Source organism: Excalfactoria chinensis, chromosome 6 (genome assembly GCF_039878825.1).
Source record: "Excalfactoria chinensis isolate bCotChi1 chromosome 6, bCotChi1.hap2, whole genome shotgun sequence".
NCBI lineage: Eukaryota > Metazoa > Chordata > Aves > Galliformes > Phasianidae > Excalfactoria > Excalfactoria chinensis.
In genome coordinates this window covers 30,740,704-30,761,383 of record NC_092830.1, presented here as the reverse complement: position 1 = coordinate 30,761,383, position 20,680 = coordinate 30,740,704, and the positions used below count along the sequence as shown (strand labels likewise).

The 20,680-nt window shown below is 38.6% G+C and overlaps 1 protein-coding gene across 3 annotated transcripts in view; it reads left to right on the top strand.

The window, feature by feature from the left end:
- Positions 1 to 20,680, top strand: part of ABLIM1 (actin binding LIM protein 1) — a 160,550-nt gene that overhangs the window by 76,635 nt on the left and 63,235 nt on the right. For all 3 annotated transcript variants that reach the window (XM_072340082.1, XM_072340080.1, XM_072340081.1), the window contains exons 2-4: positions 450 to 584; positions 13,399 to 13,582; positions 14,777 to 14,886. In XM_072340082.1, coding sequence (XP_072196183.1) covers positions 450 to 584; positions 13,399 to 13,582; positions 14,777 to 14,886 — 429 coding nt within the window. The remainder of the gene's footprint in view (positions 1 to 449; positions 585 to 13,398; positions 13,583 to 14,776; positions 14,887 to 20,680) is intronic.

Here is a 20,680-nt window from a genome sequence, read left to right as displayed (position 1 = left end):
TTTGTATGCAGAGAGTTGTTGCTTCCAGAATTGTTGGGAGCAGAAACAAAGGTGGCCTCTTTTATGTACTTTCCCCATGCTAGGTATGTTCTGTAGCAAAACTGTAGTTCTAATATGGCCATTTGCATGCAGAGTCAGGCTACCTTGTTCATTTGTTTTCACAAAATATGGCTTGGGGTTACTTTCCTTTCTTTCTCTTTGCCTGAACTGTGGAGGGAGATTTTCCTTGTCTTCCCATGTTCATTGCAGCCTCAGTGGAAAGAGACAGTAGATGTGAATGGCTTAGGATACTGTTTTATGAAAAGGCTGTATTTTCAAAAATGGTTATCATTTTTTGGTGTGAAATGCGTTTTCAGATGAATGTGCATTTTGGTAAGAAATGAATTAAATGTTTATGTATAGGAGAAAGTCTTTTTGCATTGGTTTAAATTATGTTCTTTGTTTGACAGTGGCCCATCCTCAAGAGCCCCATCACCCATCTGAAAAGCCAGTCATCCACTGCCATAAGTGTGGAGAGCCATGTAAAGGTGAAGTACTCCGTGTTCAGTCCAGACACTTCCACATCAAATGCTTCACCTGCAAAGGTAAGACCTGGATGTTCATCTGTTAGAAATGAGTCAAGTTCTGAAAATGAAATTTAAACCAGTTTGAGAGGTAAAGCTTTCTGCAGTCTCTGTAGTAGCAAACATTCCTCTTGCTCAGTATGAGAATATATTTGTTTAGTGGGGAAGGTAAAGAATGAATGGTTGATGGGCTGAGTCACATATACAGAAGCAGCAAGATGATCAACACCATGCATAACAGAAAATCAGTGTGCAAAGATTTACAGTATATTTTAGAAGAAAAATTATATTGGACATTTGATTCACTGGAAGAGTGGAGATAAATTCACCACTCCTGGAAGTCTCAAAATAGCATGTTCTGCTTGGAATACTCATGTTTTCTGTAATTATGTACTACTCTTTTTCCAACCTCCCACTTCCTCTCGCCATCCACTTTTTTCCATCCTGCCACTCCCTGTCAACCTCCACTTCTTTCCTTTTTTCACACGCACTTTTGGCATCCAGCTACCTTTCAGTCTCCAACATTTCAGTCCCCCACCTCTCATCCAGAGTCTCCAAAACCCAGTTCATCTTCATTTTGGATTTTTCCCTGACCTCCTTCTCTCTCTTGGCCTCCACTTTTCTTAGAATCTCACAGTAGCTTTGAGCCATGCCTGGAGTTGTTTGTTTTTGGTTTTATTCCTCCCACTGTCTGTCATTCTCCAATTTCCCGCTGTCTTCCACTGCCTCTGCTAGTTTCCCTCTACGACTAGGCCTCCAGTTCTTTTTGCAGCCTCCACTTTTTTGGTCTTCAGCAACCACAAAGTTTCCCACTAACTTCTCATTCAGTCTATGCCTTATTAGTTGGGCTTGCCAGCAAGTAAGTGCTGTCATTTTCTGTATTTATGTGTCTTCCATTTAGAGGAAGAAAAGGATTGTGTCAGGGAATTAGCTCCAAGTCCTGTTTTGAAGTTTTACCTCAGTTTCACAGCTCGTTTTTTGACAGCCTCACATATTTAAGTGGATGTACTTTTTGTTTAAACAGTGTAATTGTTTACTCATATTGCATATTGTCTGTCCATATGGTTCATACAAGTGGGACTAAACTAAGCATTTTTTCCTTAGTTTAATGAGCTTTTAATTTGATGTGACTGCTCCTCTACAGGAGGTTAAGTTAGGCCCCCTCAGTTTAAACTTTATGTTGTTAGCTGAAGAAAATAATACCAGATACTGAGAGGAATATGCATCATCTGCCTCTACAACTGGTTTATTTGTCCTTCTCCTTTCTGTATAGCTGTTTGTTCTTGAGACTTCAACTCATACATCTCCAGTGCAGTAGCCTTGAATGAACTTGTATGTGTCTGACTGCTGTTACACCTGCTGAAAATGTTTAACCTTTTACCTCTAGACTTAATCTGACATTTAGTGAAGATGAAGAAAAAAATATATTTTCTCATAAAGCTTTTGCACTGGTTGTAAAGTAGTGCGGTTTCAGTGCTACCATTTATTTTTAGTCTGCTGTGTAAGGGATTCCTTTCTTCTTGTTGCTGTCCATGCTCACAAATTCACTTACATGATAGTATTAAGCACGTTTGTTGTGATCATAGTTGTACTTCCTAGGTTATGTCAGAGGTTTGCTGTGACTGCTTGGCATGTGTATGCCAACAGTGGTTGTGGCACTGTAGGAACAGGGAGTTAAACTTCCATGCTGCCTCGTCCAGCTCAGGATGTGATCATGTAATGTGATCAGTCATCAGGCTCTGAAGTTTGGTGCTGTGTCCTGCTCAGCATCCTGTCTCAGAACAGAGTAAAACTGCTCCCTGACAAAGACAGCAAGGAAAACCTCTACCCATCAGTGTGTTTCCATACCCCCAAGATAAGATGCAGCTAGTTGTTATTCTATGCCATTGAGGACCAAATGCCTACTGTTTTGTCCTATCTGCCCAGTTAGATTCTATTTGTGGGTTCAGATAAGAGCTGTTGAAAGAACAGAGCTGGTAGTGCTGTGACTTGTGCCCTAGAATGCATGCTCCCTGGGACCTCTGATAGGCAAGGAATCTCAAGCAGCCAGCAGCTGACTTGGAGCTGGAGCTAACAAGGGAATGATGGGCACGGGATGAGTGAGAGATGTTTAGGAGTGCAGCTCTAGGAGCACCATGCAGAGCAGATTGTATTTTGCTGTGTTATAGCAAAGTCACTCATCTTGCTGAATAATTGTTCTGTGTTAGAAATGCAAATTTAGTTGGATTCTGTTTTGTCTCATTATTCATTTATCTCCAGTAGTAAAAAATAGATTTTGTTATCTATTCATCAGAAGTACACATCTCCTTAAACCAAATTGTTAATGGTTACCTGGCAATGGAAGCAACACGTGAAGAGGAAAGAGACCTAGGTGGGAAAGCTGGAGGGAGATGAGACTGAGCTGTAGACCTCATTGATTTACTTTTTGCCTTTGATAAATGTTAACAGTAATAAGAATGAATTAGAGGCTTATAACACAGTAGAATTGTTCTGGTAGACTTTGAGGTGCATAAATAACTTCTCAGGAAAATGTAAGACTATTCACTTCAATGTCTTCCATATGTAAATGTGCCTGCGATTGGGCTGTGAATTCTGATGTACACTAGCAGAGATTTTAATATCTCAGTTTAAATTGTGATGATGTGAATATTCTTTTTTAATCATTGTCAGTTGATTACAGTTCATTTTACCCTTTTGCAAGTACTAGGAGTGAAGATTTTGAGGCTAGCAAAATTGGTATCATAAGACTTAATAATAAGCCTGTGATTCATCTTTTGGATTAGAAGGAAATTCTAGTCTGAGTACAGCCAACTGCTTAGTAGAACAAGCTTTAAGACTTGTTCATAACAAGGTAAATGTTTACAGGCATATGTAGAAATACATTGTATTATCTTAACAATATAATATTAGGAACCTTTCAAATAATGGGCAGTGTCCCTATTTTTGATGTTGCATATAAATTGGAAAACACAGCTGCCATGTGGTAGAATCCAAACAAACACACCACCTTGTAAATGAGCAGTCCTGACTTATGAATATGGTTTTCTAGTTCCCACTAAGTGACATAAATATCTACAATTTGATTAGGCTGTGCCAACATGAAATATTTCACTTTATATGGATATATATGCAATAACCGTATCAGAGCTATTATCAGCTAATACTATAGCTAATTATGAGACAAAGCTGAGTTTTGACATTCATGAAGCATTCCCCAATGCCAGGTCTCCGATGGAAAGCAACTTGCAGCTTCTCTTAGCATGTTGTTATTAATTAGCATGAAGTAGTTTCTTACTTACAGAACAAATGCACCATCTGTCCTCTAAGTTAGATGTCTTTCAAGATTACTTAGGAAAATCTACATCAATATGTACTTTCGGTGTCCTTTGATGTGTTTCAGTTCTAGACACATCTGTTTTGTCTGTGTGATGACTTTTGCAAGGCTACATCATCTGTAGTTGAAAGAGATTAACGGGGAAGGAGGAGAGTTTCTGAGTTTACATGTAGGGATGCTCTGTAATCTTTGACTTTGAACTGGATGTTCCTCCCTTGAAGGATTGGGAAGAAGCTAGGGTCATGTAAGCAGACAGTATATCAACAAGCTGGAATGTGTTCTAAATCATTAGTTCTTTGACCTTTGATCTGTTGTCAGATTCCTTCTGTGGCACCAGGAGGAGGCTGCAGACTGACTGCTGGGTTGTTAGTGCTATTAATAGGTCAGCATCGGTGCACGGAAAGTTTAAATACGAGGATATTCTTGTCGTGCACTGTATGAAAAAGTATCTGCATTTCCACAGATACTTATCAAATATAGTACTGAACTGTGGGCAGGCTGATGTGACTGGCTGATAGAAAGCACTCCTTCCCGAATACCAGGAAATTACACAAGGTGCCTTGAAGCTCCAAATCACTGAACCAAAACGCTTACCTTATATAAAACCTCCTCCACTGGCTCATAATTCTCTTCCAGTACATTACAGTTCTGCTTGCCCACTTGTGAACTCCATTCTTCAGCTTAGTTATTAAAGCAGCCTTTAATGTTATTAAGCCTTTTTGACTGTTTTTGTGGGTCTTTTTTTTTTTTCTTTTTCTTTTTTGTGGGTCTTTCCTGAGTGTCTGCCTTTAGACAAAGGGCATTTCTGAACGTTAGAACAGAAAACACTGGTAAATATGAGCTTGAAATGCTCTTGCAGCAAATACAAACAGAACAGAAATGTTACTACATTTGGTTTTAGATGGTTATGAGTTTAGAAATCTGACTCATGATCCTGAACTGCTACTCTGCATCCTTTTTGTAGTATAAAGTTCAATGCAAGAGAATGAGGAGCAGTGATCTTCATTTTCTTGGACCTGAGGTCCCTTTCAGCAAACAAACATACAACAAGAAGTGAAGTTAATTACACAGCTTGGCTGATATTGATGAGTGCTGACAGATGCCATGTCAGATTTTAATGAGCAAGCACATCCCTTTGAAAATGGAAGGCCAGCAGGATGCTTTACAGGTGCTTGGTGAGTGGGGCATAGCCTCCTTCTGAGAATATGGAAACCTGCTTGGCTTTGTTGTCAGCGTGTCCTTCATAGAATATTCCAAGTTGTAAGAAACCCACAAGGATCATGGAATTCATTTGCCTGGCTTGTTGTATATAGTTAGGTTTTCTTTTGTTGTATTTTTTCACCTTTGTTTTGCTTATTTTTTGAGGAATCTCTCATTTAAGTAAGTAGACTCAGGCAATTCAAGGCTAAACTTCGGCATTTTTCCACTGACTGTGTTTTCTTCAAGGTTCATTTCCTGCAGACCCAGAAATGACTTTGATCTCTACCTTGTGCTTAGTTTAATCTGAAAGGTGTTTAAAATGGTTGAATGATTCTTGCCATTGTTTCCATCCTGGTGCACAAAATATTGTTGCCTTAGTTGGGAAAATGTCGCATTGTTACATTACACATGGTTGTTGCTTACTTGCTGCTGAGGTTGGGTGCTATCTACATTGCCTTTTAGATTGCCAGAAAGACAGGAAAGATTTTGCTGTGCAGGATTGTTGTTTGTAATCTTCAGTGTTAAGGAGAAAAACAAGGAATACTGACCAAATTGAACATAGGGCGTAACACTGTTTCGATGAGGAAGTAGGTTAAATTAAAACTGACTTAATCTGAAACGCTGTTGTGGCTGGTGGTTTCTCTTGAGTGAATACTTACATTAAATGCTTGGATGTTTTACTCAGGTACCCCACTGAGAGATATTTATGTCATAATGGAGGCAATAAGTAGTCGTGCAGGCTGGTAGGGTCAAGATTTTTGAAGGGAACGGGAGGAGGGGCCTGGTTGGAGGCTAGGGGATGCTCATCACCAAATAGGGAAGGAGGGATAAATGCTTTTTCATCTTTTGCTTACATAGTATTTTGGCTGCTTCTTCCAGACGAGCTAGTGACTAGAAAATGAAGTAGATTTTAACATCACCTCCGTTTGTTTTATGTAGGTAAAGCTCTTCTCACTTTTCAGGATTGTTTCTAAAGACAATCTGATGAAATAAGAAGCGATTCCAGAACAACTGAGAGCACAGGCACTAGTTCCAAATAGGTTGGATCAAAAATATATCTGTCATCAGTGTATGGCGAAGAAAATCTTCAGTAACAGGAGCATTGCAAAAAGTTATCATGGTCTCTGTTACAGGTTTTGCAGAAAGCTGTATGCAGTTTCCTGATAGTGCTGCGAATCATGCTGAGGCACTGCCATTGCAGACAGGCTACTGAGATTGACTGTTCTCTTCTGGTGTTCTGCTGATATGTGTTTGGATGTGCGTTCATTCCTTAAATGACTTATGCAACCAAAGGCTTTGCCATCTAGAAAAGTGCTGATTAGAGAAATGGAACAAAGGCAGACAAACACTTATTTCATTTGAAATGGGGAAACTTGAAACTTTAATGAACATGAGCCTTGCCTTCATCAGTACAGGATTTATTAAACTCTTAGGCAAAAGCAAACAAAGAAAGCAAACAAACACAGAAAAAAACACGCACACACAAAAGCATAAACCAAACAACAGCCACTACCAAAAACAAATACCAGAAAACACTGAAACAGACTTTTCTGTGTATTTGTTTAGATGTAAATGATGAACTGATGTGTTGCCAAATTCCTATTTTCAAACACCTCATTACTTTATAAGAATTAAAGAATATGTATTTACCTGCATAACTACAGCCCCGTTGTTCTGTGAAGCCAAGAAATATGAGAAAGGAAAAAAAAAAACACAAACACAAACCAGCAGGAAATTAAATTTGCACCTTATTTAACGCATGATGGCAAAGCAGATCATTAGACTTTTCATAATGAATCACATTCATTTCCGCAGACTGAGTGCCTATGCTCATGCAGTCTTCCTGTGTGGTTTTGTTTCTTCAGATATTAAACAATTGTACAAAGGGCCCATTTTTCAACTGTCTCTGATAATAACCCCATAGAAATCCTACGTAGTACTCGGTAGTATCAAATCCTACTTTTGTTTGTTTTGAAATATTGTAATGCCCCCATTTTCATCATCCCTGTTAACTCTTGGAAGTGATTCAGCTTAAGAATGATCCTGGTCATTGAGGATCCCGGGCAATTATTTTGCTCTTAAGCAGTATGCTTTGTCTTGAATGCCTGTTCTTTGAGAGCTGACAAGCGGCACTGAGAACATCTTCTAATCCTGTGCTCCAGAGTTGCAAAATAGCAGCTCTGCTATGGTTCAAGAAGCAAAACCTTTGTTGGTCTGTATTCTCTGTATAGAGTGCATCAGAAGTGTGTTCTAGCACATTCCATTCACAAGAGATGCAGAACCACGTGTTCAGAATGTTGAATCCTTTGATATAGACTCCAGAAGAAGGGCTGGTTTCCTCTAGGTGCTGTTGAAGACGAGTTTTCTGTTATTTATTTAACCAAAAATGCTATATTATTATTCTTTTTTCCCCTCTTCCTATGTTTTTCAAGGAATAGAGCTGCTCCCCAACATCTTCTGTTTCCAAAGAGAGCTTCTGGACAAGTAAAATGGAATTCCTTTCTTCATATTAAGCAGGGTCTTCAAGAAATGATTGTTTTCAATTTTTGGCTGGTAGAATAATTGTATGTGATAGATGTTCACAGAATGCCTCTTGCTTTTTACCTTCTCAAGCATGGCTTATTAATCATTATTGGTTTCATTAATGAATTCTTTTGAAGTATTCTTTTTCCATCAGCATAGGAAAAACAAACAAGCAAACAAACCCAAAGGAGAAAATAATGTGAAGTTTCCTATTAACTGTCACTTAGCTCAGCCAGTATTTTTAATCTTGAGTAGATTTGTGATCAGAATCATTAATTCTGCACAGTTGCAAAAAAGGAAAGGAAAAAAAAGCTGATTTAAATCCCTTCCTTGTTTGTATACTAAATTGTGCACCAGGCATGGATACAGTCATGCTTAGCTTTTCTGATTCAATCTCTTGAAAGCAGCCTGTTGGAACAGCGTTTTTCTGACGACAAATATTAACAGTCTGGGTGACCCTTGTTCAGTCCATGTAGCTTAAATCTGATTAGTGATAGAATCACATGTGCTAAATTGTCTGCTAAAATCCATCATAATATGGAGTTGCCAAGACTTGTCTTTAATTCTTGCAGATTTGTGTGTGCTTCCTGTAGTGAGGACACCAAAGGTGATGAATCTGCTGGTGGTTCACATAATAAGGAGCTCTATTTGTGTCTGAATTCATAGCTTGCCAGTATGCGAGAATTTAACTCATTTGGAGAGACTGACAAAAAGAATAAGGGGATTGAGTGGAAAGGAGACTTCACAGGGAAAAGGGTGATAGTGGGAGCATCTTTTTAAAAACAGTTGTTAATGCCTTCTTTAGTTTTTCCAAACAATTTTATCCCCCTGTTGTCATCACTTGGCATTGTGGCTGAGCAAAAGGGATGAAGTTTGGTACTTATTAGTGTATGAACCCTTTTATTCATAGTCTATAGTGTTTTGTTTTTTTAACAAATGATGTATCTGCCTTTGTATGACATTCGAGATGGAATGGCAGGGGAAGCTGGAACAGAAGTGGCACTGAATGTTACTTTTGATTATCCTTCCTTACTAAACCAATTGTCTGGGCAGGTAAAGTTAGCTATGATGACTGAAGGAATTTTTCAGAAGGTTACTCACTGCTAGAACTGAAAACCACAGCAAAGAGCCAGAAAGTTACTATATGAAGCTTCTGAGGCAAATCTACTGCACAATGAGTGCCTTAACTTGGAGTTGGATCATTTGTAGACTTAAAACTGCAAGCTAAAATGCAAACTGAAGGAGGAGATGAAGAAACTTCTGTGTAGACATGTGAGTGTTCCATAGCCCTGTGTGAAATCTAGCACCTTCTGAAGCATATAGTATTAAGCACTCCATGACAGTACTCCAAATCACACATTCTAACCACAGGTTCCAGCAGTCTGAATACTAATAGCTAACAGCTTTTAGGCATTAAAGTAGATATTCTCAATTTCTCCATGGTTTAACTGTAAGAATCCACCTGAGGTATCTCGGAGAAGCAAATCCTGTCTGAAGGGTACTTAAACTTTACTTCTAGACTTCTAGTGGAAAATGTCTAGATGGTCCCCAAAACAGGATTAACCAAAGATGAAGTAGGGATGTGGAGTGAAGGTTGTATTGTTTTCTGCCTAAAGGTTAAGTAAAAATGTAATGTTGACTTGAAAAGAGTATTTTAGACAAAATGGAGGTCAGTAGAAAAAAAGAGAAGAAAAAAAGTTGTTTTTTTACAGGTCTGGACCTGAAAACCATCTTAGAGCATTTTTGTAGCATTATGAAAGAGCTTTAACAACAGTTCTCTGTAATTCTCCGAAGACACTGATAATTGAGTTTTGTCTGCTTGTGGATTTAATGCCACCGTGAAATGTAATTTGTTTGCACGTGAAATATTAACACTGTTCTATAAAGAAATGTGAAACCAGAAGAATGCCAGTGCTGCTACTGCTTCAATTCTAACTTGCATCTTAGTGTGTACTTTTAATTAGTATCCTATTAGTTATTGTTACAATAACATTCATTAAATCTCTAGGGCTTGGCAACAGACTGATGCAGAGAATATGCAGTCCCTGCCCCAACACCTTGCAATTCTAATTTTCAAGGCAGTTAGCTAATGTGATATTAGCCTGTTATAACAAGGGAGGGAATGAATCTTGTACGTAACATACTTGGCATCTGTGGCAAGAGATGAATTGGAACTTGTTTCCTTGATCCTCTTTCTGAATTTCATATTTACATTTTTCAAGAATTCTCAATAACTGCTTATTTACTTATCCCTTAATAATCAGAATTTATGTTTGATCTGAGTGTTCTCAAGTGTTATGAAGAGGGCTATTATGGAATTACTTGAAGCATAAGGCTTCAGTTGACGTTCTAGACCATTGTGAACAGCAGTTCCTGTTACTCAATTCCAGAGACAAAGCAATATACAAAGAAGTGATAGGAGTGGCTGAAACCAAAAATACTGGGAGCTGCTGTATATAAGGCTTTTTTTAAGAAGTCAACTAGCAATTTATATTTATGCTTTCTCATAGAACTGCATAAAGGAAGACTTTCAAAATCCCACATGAAACAAGTAGTCCAGTGTTTTTGATGCTACTGCAGGATGTTGGATTCAGGTTTAAGTCCTTGACTTATCTCACATTAAAGCAGATTTGTGAAATTCAGTCTCCCATCTCCCATGTCACTTTCTCTTCAGAGGAGTTGGCTGTTCTGGAATGGATTGCTTTCTGTCCTGCATGCTGGCCAAAAATGCTAGTGTAGCACTATAACTTTTATAGAGCAGAACAGGTATCTTCTTGACACTGGTGAATAATTTAATACTCAGATTGACTCTTGACTCCAAGTCAAAGAGATCCTTGACAGTCCTTCATCCTATAGCTGTTCTATATTCAAATTATTTTATTCAACCCACAAAGTACCAGAAAATGTAGTGTGTAAATGACCAACTGTCACAGGTTAACACCAACATGAGAGCAGTGTAGATTAGACATTTAAAAGTAACAGTAGTTCTTGGGAAATTAATTTGTCCAAAATAGACATAGTAAATATTCTTTATTCACATTTTGTGTCTGCAAGATCCAATAGATTCTCATATGACTTGGCTGCTTGCACCATAAATTATACATAGTAGAGATGTGACAAGACTTTTGATGTCTTTTTTCTCTTTACTTCAGCCTTCTCCCAGTACTTAGGTGAAAATAAACAATGAAAAATTATTCTGAACATTTCAGATGCACTTTCTGAAGCATTGATGGTAGAGTAGCTAAATGCTATCTGGGGAATGGAGGAGTTAAACTAAACCACACAACGTCTCTGAAATATTCATTGTTTCAAAAAGAAGCAGCTGCATGAAAGCTTATTAAAATAAAGCACTTGCTTGCGGGAAGAAATGTGTGGTAGTGTATAAAACAGTAAAATGTAGTTTATTTAAGAAAACGTGTCTTCTGCTCCTCACCAGTCCCTGAAGTGAAAGCAAGACTGTGTCACACAAACTACATTTTCCTTTAGCAAGTTAATGGAAATGGGGCAGAACCAGCTGTGCTGTTGGCACATTTATTTTGTAAATTCCTGAAGGTGAGCCGCTGTATTTTGCCTTTTTGGAGATCAAGCCATTATACTCCTCTGTTAAGGACCTGTGGGCAGATTGCAAGGCTGAAAGTTTCTGAGTTTGCCCTGCACTGGTTGTCTTACATGTAAATCAATTGTTTTTCCAGTTTAGCATAAATTCACAGTAATATGAACATGGGGTAGGGGAAGAAACAATTTGTAATGCTCCTCATCTTGCTCTTCTGCTTGATAATGTAATCTGACACAAACTTCAGCACTTCGGATTGCTATCAGCTAAAGTATTTGAGCCAGAAAACTAGTTGGAAAGTTTGGTTCTGCTCTGTTGACCGTAGTGCAGTATTGCAGACCAGACCAGTGAGCAGGTAGGGTCACCTTGTTTGTGATTTGGGCTGAAAATAGATGCTCGATTCTGAAACAAAAAGTAGATAAAGGTAGGTAGTGTATCTTTACCTCTTTCCTGATACTATTCCAGGAGCCCATATCAGAAAGAATAGTGCAGATTTTCTTTGGTGGCCTAAAATCGGTGAATGCTTCTGGGAGGATTTCCCATTAGCCTGGGTACTACATGGAATTTTTCTCTCAAAGCAATTTAATTTTATTTTTTTTTAATGCCTGTGTAATTTATGTTTTTACAACACCATCCAGTGCTAAGTAACTAACTGTACCTGTTACGTCTGTGTAGTTGTGGTCTCTTATATTGTTGCTGTTGGGATTGATATTATTACAGTGTTTTTTCTCAAACATTGGAATAAACTGTAGAGCTTGTATCTACCAGTGCTACCTATGAGTTAGAGGGACTGTCTGCGTAGTATGATAAAGAGCTCTCCAAGCTAGCTCCAAACAAATAGGGTCATTCACAGTTTGTAGTGTGGCATCGTGCAGAGATTTAGGTGGAGTAACTGAGCAGTGTGCTGGCCCTGAACAAAGACCCTGAACACAAATTCAGCTGCAGCTTGTTACTGCCACAGTAAAACTGCTTGGAGATGTTGATCCAGTGCAGGCCTTTCATGGGAAGTAGTTTGCTGGATGTTGTACTCAGGGGCTTAACCTCTTCCCCTGCTCAAGCATTCCTGCAAGCACTTCGAGTTGTTGAAGGGAAACTCTCACAGGGTCCAGTGGTGTGTAAAAGATGTGCCAAAATGAGAGAGCTCTGCACATAATGAAAATGTGTTCAGGAATGCTGGAGAGAGCTCGAATGGGAGCTGCAGTTCCATATCACAGCATAAAGTTTGTACTAAGCCAACCATCTCTTCTTTCTGGAGCCAAAGAATTATGCTAGAGAGACTTCTCTGCTCTCTTTGTGCTGTCTTCTGTCCTCAAGCTCTGCATTATAAAGGTCTGCAAAAACAAAAATTCTGTAGAGCATCCTGTTCCTAGCACTGTAGATTGGTGATGACCAGGTGTAAATGCCATGCAGAACATATTTTTGAAGGCAGGCCTTGTTTCTCTTCCCTAAGAATTTATCCACATCTACCACTAACTTGATATGACATAACTGTTTTTCAGCTGCCTCCAGTGTCTTTCCTGAGATACAGTATATGCATACCCTGTAATTCAGTAGGTTGATCTGAGAATGTTACTTTCTGCAGTAGGTCAGAGGCAGTTGTTTTAGGTCTGGTATGTCTTCATGCTGAAGTGTCCTAAGGCTCACCTGCCTAGAGAACAATCTTTCCACCTTAAGTAATAATGTTAGAATGAGATCAGGAAGACAAACAGTGCTATAGGCAATTAGTAGGAGACATGAGCCTCAAGTTTGTGTTGAGAGAGTCTTTTCAAGTGCTGTCTGTCCCCCATAACTTCACATTTTAAAGAAAGTTCAACAGAAATAGTTCTTACTGACTGAAAAATATAAAAACGGATGGTTAAGAGCTGTACTATATCATATATTTAATAGCATGAAATCAAATATCAAGGTGCATTTTTTCCATATGACTCTGCTGACATGATTAATAGGATGATACAATATAACTGAGGTCTTGATGAGGCCTGAGCACATTGAAGTTGTGAGTGTGTAGGTTTCTCCAAATAAATTTTTGATTACAAGGTCTCTTGTAGCCAGATAATGCCAGTCATCTCCTGTGTTGTCAAGGCATGCTGTATGGTAGGTGAAGGCAAGAATCCAATGTAAAGAAGCAGGGCCACCAGTATAATCTCATTTGTTGGCAGCACGGACTGTTTCTGACATCTTTTGTAGATATATTTTTCCAATATGTTGTGGTTTTTTTCTTCCAGTGTGTGGCTGTGACTTGGCACAAGGAGGCTTTTTCATTAAGAATGGGGAATACCTTTGCACCTTGGATTACCAGCGCATGTATGGTACCCGCTGCAATGGGTGTGGGGAGTTTGTTGAAGGAGAAGTAGTGACAGCTCTGGGAAAAACTTACCATCCAAACTGCTTCGCCTGTACAGTTTGCAAGTAAGTCATCTCTTTCAGCCTATACGACCTGAATCCAGTACAGAATCAGGGACAAAGGCATCACCATGAGGCAGAAGTCGCAAGATCTTGTTAGGAAACATTTGTTTGCTCTGTCTTCAAAATACCACTCATTTATCTGCAGGAGATAGAAGATAGAGATACTGTTACGCATAGCTCCCTGTTCTTAGAAGCTTACTCTCACATGTGAAAGAATACTAGGCTTACATGTTGAGATATGGGTTTAGCTGTGGAGATGAGCTCAGCTCAGAAATGAGAAAGAAGGTAGAACAAAATCCTGGATAGTACAGTGGAGAAGTTATTTGGACTATAAGTACAATTAAACAATTGAAAACATCAGAAGACTCATGTGCACAACATGCAATAACACATGAATTTGGGACAACGCTGTTTCCCTCAGTTCTTCCTAAACACTGTATTCTGTATTGTAGGGCATTTACTGTATTCGGAAGGTAAAGCTACTTTCTAAGTATTTGCTGATGCTGAAGCTTCTCAGTTTACTGAAATGCTCATGAATTTATACACCAAATAAGATCAGCAATGTCAGATTTTTGCCTGGCACACATTTTAAACACTTGTTGAGTTCATCAGATAATCTCAAACTTCTGTAGTCCATTCAGCCTTTACCTCTCTCCTGACACCATCTGCACAATTAACAGTTGTGGGTGTTTCTATAATGTAAATAAGTATTTTAAAACTTTAGGATAAAGAAAGTAGCTAGCACTTCATTTTTTGTGAACCACTACGTCCACAGTAATATGCATTTCATGGCTGAACACAGATTAAACTAATCTATTTTTGAGTTCCTTGTCCTAAGACAAGTGCTTTGTCTGATTACTCTGCTGTAGTTTGCTGTCAACAGCATCATGTTGAGACTGCCATAAACGTAGCTGTTGTGTCTAAGATTTCCCTGTCATCTTCTCCTTAGATAAAGTGTCTTTAATGCCTTGTATTTTGGTTTCAGTAGGTTAAGTCTGATCTCTGCTCTGCTTGCATCTGTGGATTGGATTTTTTCCAGTGCCTGACTTTGCCAAGGCCATATTGCAGAAACTCTTTGGCCTGAGTTACTGTAAAATGTTATTTGCACTGTGAGAAGGCAGCAAGCTCAAGGCACAGGGACTAGAACAACAATTCTGGTGTAATCTGTGCTAAAATACATTTTTCTCTTTAACCCAGGCGTCCATTTCCACCAGGTGATCGAGTTACCTTTAATGGAAGGGATTGTCTCTGTCAGCTGTGTGCTCAGCCAATGTCCTCCAGCCCAAAAGAACTGTCTGCCTCAAGCAGTAAGTACACCATCTTCGTTCTGAATCTTCTTGCTTTTTTGGGCTCATCAGCATTTGATTGAAAGCAGCTTGATTCAGTCTTTTAGGTTTTTGATATATGTATATATATATTTGTCCTTCTTTTAGAACTCTGGGCTGCCCCTGATAACCAGCTATTTTTTTCTTTTTTTTTTTTTTTTTTTTTTTTTTTTTTTAAATTTTATTTTTGATTCTGAGAAATTGTCTGGTATTGACAGCTCAGAGGAGACATTTACTCATTCCAGTAGGAACAAATGACTTTTACCCAGAAACTGGATTTTCTGAACAGAAATTTACTTTTATAGGCACTGGAAAAGAATTTCCTCAATGAAATGAGAAGTTTCAGAGTTGATAGATTGCAGTTTTCCCATGTATAGTTACACAGATTTAAGTATTAATAAGAGGACAATGCTAGAGGAAGTTAATTTTCTTCTGCTCTTGAACACTTCAACAATTTAATGAAGTCTAAGAGTTTATTTAAATTATTAATTTAAGGGAGTGTCACCAGGTGTGTCTATGACAGACTGATCCTGAAGTGAATTTGTAATCAGAAACCAAGAATGGTTATCAAGAAGTCATTCTCAATTAATAAATAAATAAAAGAGAGAAAGCAAGTTAAGGGTAAGCGGTGATGACGAAAGTTTTGAAGGGAAATTAACTTGGTTTGCTGTTGCACTGCAATGCTTAAAAGAGATGATTTGTAGATTACTGATTCATACAAGGTATTCAGCTCTGCCTGTTCTTTTTTATTTTTTTAATAAATCTTTCATAATTTGATTCTTTCTTCGACTTCTGGATTGTATTCAGCACCCTCATCTGTAATGATTTATCTGGTTTAGTTTTATAATGCAAAATGACTGCAGATTTCCTTTGGGATACCTGGTACTTTACCACCAGTTTTGATTTATTGGAGAGACTTTCTGTGTTTGGTACAGGTACTTGACTTTGAAATCCTAGGACTGCAAAGTGCAATGTAAAGGCAGAGTTGGGTGATGTTTGTGCTCAGTGGATGAGTCAGGTGCATCTCATGTTTTCTAATTTGACTGAGAAAGTGTAATCAGATGCTTAGCAGGATGGAAAATGAAATGTAATTTTTTGATACCGTGCCTTTCTGTCCGATAAGTTATTGCATTCTAGCTGTTAGCTTGGAGGTGAAAATGCATGGGCCTAATTGGTTAGGGGAGAATTTAGGAACCTGTGGAAAGCCCTAGAAGATACAGTGCAAAGTTCTCATTGCTTTGGAGCAAGGCTCTCCAGAACAAGCAAACAAAATTTGGATCAACATGTGTTTGTAATTAAAGTAATACTAATGAAGTGTTCTCCTAGTAGTGTTCACAGTGGTGAACCAGCTGCTACTGTAGCACCAAAAGTTGACATAGATACTGAGAAACCTTTCTTGCTGACAGTGGAGAGTAAATTTTAATTAGTCTGAAGTGTTCCAAATCACTTTCACTTCTCCTGAGTGATACCCATCAATCTTTTCTGATGCTTTGCCCTTCCTTGAATGGATGTCATGTGTTGCTCAGCTGTTTTGTTTTGTTTTCATAAGTCCTTTTAGAAGAGAATCTCATTCTTACTGAGCATCCATTCTGTGTCCTATATTGCTGTCAGTTTCCTCTGATTGCTTTCAAGTAGATTACTGGAGGCAGCTTACCTCAAAACAAAACTGAAGGTGAGGAAATCCAGCAGACTGAATGTATATCAAGTTTGGTTGGTTTGTGTGATGTAAAAGGAGGCCAGAATGCCTACATTAGTGTTGGCATGCAGTTTTCTCATGTCTGTTACTTCACACAAATTAAAGGCTTGTTGATTGCTTTTCTTGGATGCTTTCAAGGAAAATCAAATGCTTCCAAATATAGGATTCCTTACATGTTTTAAACAGTATCCAAGTGTTTATGCATCATGATGATTACCTGGTTTGTACTGTCTTAAGCTCTTTCTGATTTCCTTTGTAGCATGCAGATACATGCTTACTTGCATGTGTTTCTTATGGACAGAGTGAGAAGAACCAGAGCTGAATTGAAACATATGTAATTGTTACTTATTAATTCAGGGGCAAGTAGATTGGCCATGTTACCAACTTGTCATTGAATTGTAGAATGGTTTGTGTTGGATGGGACCTTTAAGATCCATCTAGTTCCAACCCCTTGCTACAGGCAGGGACAACCTTCCCCTAGACCTGGTTGCTCATGGCCCCCTCCAGCCTGGCCTTGTGAATGCTTCCAGGGAGAGGGCATGCACAGCCTCACCGGGCAACCTGTTCCAGTGGCTCCCCAGGTTATCTCTGATGCTTCTCCATGAGGTCATCAGTGAATTCTCGCTAGTTAAGCTGGTGACTGAATTGATGTAGGTGTTTGAGAGTAAAAATGCCTAGTTTAGGTGGACATTGATTTTCAGGAAGTGCCATGCTGGCTTGACTTTCACCTTGAATGCACCAGAAGTGCCCTGCAGTGTCCAGCTTAGGGCAGAGCTGTCCTCATGGTTTAAACAGGCAGTGCCAGCAGCCTGTGCTGTTGCAACCTGAACTGGCAGTCTGCTGGGATCAGCTCTGAAATTCAGAGGCGGCAATGTGTCTTTAAGCACAGTCTGAGATTGCCCTTGAACACAGATTTTCCCCTTAGGCGTTTCACTTCAGAATTTCCACAATAAAGCACAACACTAATGAGAATATTACATTACTTCCTGCCTGGGATTGAGCCCTTTCTGTGTTGGCTCCTTGTCTGGTTGCTGGTAAGGCCGGATCATTTTAGTGATAAAATTAGTTAATGTGCATTTCAAGAAGGGTTTCCAGGTAGATAGGAAAAACTCACCATCCAAAAAAAGTCTGAAGCTGTAGAATCACCCAGCAAGAGTTTTCATATGAAAAATGCATCATCTTTTACAATGATGGAAAGAATCATGGCTTCCTTTTCCTCAGTGAAATAGATGCTTGTGTGCTAAATGTGCTGGGATGTGCAGTAATACTGTCTGGACAGAAGGACAGGGAAGATAGCTTCTGCTGTGTGTTAAGAGCATTACAGACACAACGTGGACCAGGGTTTCCAAAATGGCCAGTCTTGCATGTGCATGAATAATATTTGGTGCAGCTGTTCCCCAAGTAGATGGCTTCCATGTGGAGCTTTCACAATGCTGTTTTGTATATTTGTCCCTGTCTGTTTTGCACATTATGTTCTGATTCAAAGAATGTAAGTTCTCTGGGCCAAATGCTTTCATGCCTATCTATACAGAGCCTAACAGAGATCCTGACTCACAACTGGGGATCTTAGCTCTATTGTGATATAAATAATAAGCTTAACACTTAATGAACTTGTGGGAGAAAGATATCGTTGTTAATTATCCAGTAGCCTTATCTCTTCAAACAAGATACAGTAAATCTCCCAGTAAATATCTGAAACTTCCAGCAAGGCTTGGGGCAAGGCGGAAGTAGGGCAGAGCTGGCATACTTTATGTGTTGAAGAAGGCATTTGGGAATAAATGGGAATCGTCTTTTGCCTCACTGCCCTAAAAGTGGAGAAAAGAGCTTGTTTTAGAAACAACAGTGGATCAGAATGGAGAAGAAACAAATTTGTGTTGTGCCTTTCTCTTCAAGACTCTCTGAATTCTTAATGTTCTTTTATACTCGGGACATAATTGTCCTTCAGGCCTGTAGGCAAAACATGCAAACTGAAGGGGAAGACTTGGCTATTTGCAGTCAAGCTATCTGCAATGGCATTTGGCTTAAAAGGATATTAAGCAACATCTAACACATGATTTTGAGCTCATTCTTGTGAAACATCTACAATTTCACACTGTATGTTAAAGCTACATAATTGCATAGCTACTGTCTGAATATGTGGCACAGAAGTGGGTAGGCCCTAAGTGGAAGACTCTGAGCCCAGTTTTTCCTCAAGGATGCATGTTCATGGAGCACTTAGAGAAGGGTCAACAATTTTGAGTTTGAACGTGCTTTAACTGGATTTTAAGTGGAGTTTAAAATCCTGTATAAAATGTTGATTCCGAAGGGACTGGTATTTTGTGTATGTTCTGTAGCACGCAGATAGAATCATAGAATGGTTTGGATTGAAAGGGACCTTTAGGACCAAGTAGTTCCTCCCCCCTGCTGTAGTAATGGACACATCTACTAGACCAGGTTGCTCACAGCCCCATCTGGCTCAGCCTTCAGTGCCTCCAGGGAATCGGCATCCACAGCCTTGCTGGGCAACGTGTTCCAACATCTCACCACACTTACACTGAAGTGTTTCTTGCCTATACCTAGTTTAAATCTACCTTATCCAAGTTTAAAGCCATTTCCCCTTGTTAAAATTCCTGGTTAAGATAAGAAACCGGAGATTCAGCTGTGAATATATGGGAGTTGACAGGAGTAACTCCGTTCTTCTTTAATTTATTTATTGTGGAATCAAAACACTACAGTCATAATTGTGGACTGATTTCAAACACTATGATTTAAATCACTGATTTTAATCATGGCTTAACTAAGAACCGAGGAAACTTTGATTAAAATAATTGATTGGAACCTTGTTTAAAGTTTATATATTTAATTATTTTCCTAAATAAAAAGCTCACTGCTAAGCATGAGGATACTCCATATCTTTAAACATTTACTTAAACTAATACAGCTCTGTATAAGGTAATCAAATACTTTAACATCTGTTTTTGCTCATAATGACAGTTTTTGCTCATGATTTCTGTCCAGATCTATTTGAATGGAAATTGACATTCAATTATAAGGCATAAAAATAGCACTGTGGGTTTATTTATTGATTTATATATTTCAGGAGCACCAGAAGTTAGATTCATCTTGAGTGAAAATACTTTAAAATGCATTTTAATTTTTGAACTTCTGATTAGTCAAGGGTGAATTATCTAAAACAAACAGTTTTATATAACTGTGTACCTGGGGATTGTAAAAGGGGCACACTTCATCATTCCTGAGTTTGTTCATAGATATGAAAATGAGAGCAATTTTCTTCTCTGTGTTTTCAAATCCTCTTTGGGTTTTTAGTTTGGATTTAAAGTGTAAAATGTTGATTTTGAATAAAATCCTGGATATTTAAATATCAGTATTGAATTTCCCCTATTTTAATCCCATAGCGTTTACCAGAGAAGTGCTTTTCAAAAGATAATTCCAAAGAATAGTGGAAGAAGTGCAAGGAATTGCTCAGTAAATGGTTGTTGCATTAGGAGGCATTACTAGTAAGGAAAATACAACTACAGGAGGAAATCCCCAGACATAAAACTAATCTGGGAATTGTCACGTTCAGAAAGCTTAGGTAGTAAATCAGGAATCTGAGGTCACTGATTGTTGTTATTTAGAGCTTAGTTTGCCATGGGTTACCAGGGCATAAAAGCCTTTCTAAAAGTTTCCATATTGGTGATTGTTCTGTTTGAGTTACTTGTTTTCCAAGAGTAACAATGGAATATTACTCAAAATAGTCTGCAAATAAAGAATCACAGCATGTTTTATCTGTGGGCTGGGCTTAAAACAGTGAAGTTAATTTGCAGGCTGTGCAATTCAGTTGGCACTGTGAGTTGGAATTGTGAATTTAAATTCAGCTGGAATTATCTGGGTACTGAATATGTGGTAACATGTTAAGATCGGTCTCAGTCACCAGCTGCTGCTTTACGTCTGCCTGAGGTTTATCATCAGAGTGGTTTTTACAAATGGGATACTGGGGCTGCTAAGCTTTTTAAAAAACCTTCTTACCAGTCTTTCATGGACCGACCTCTTCTCTTATCTAGCTTGTAGCATGGCTGTCTCTTCTTCCTATTTCAATCA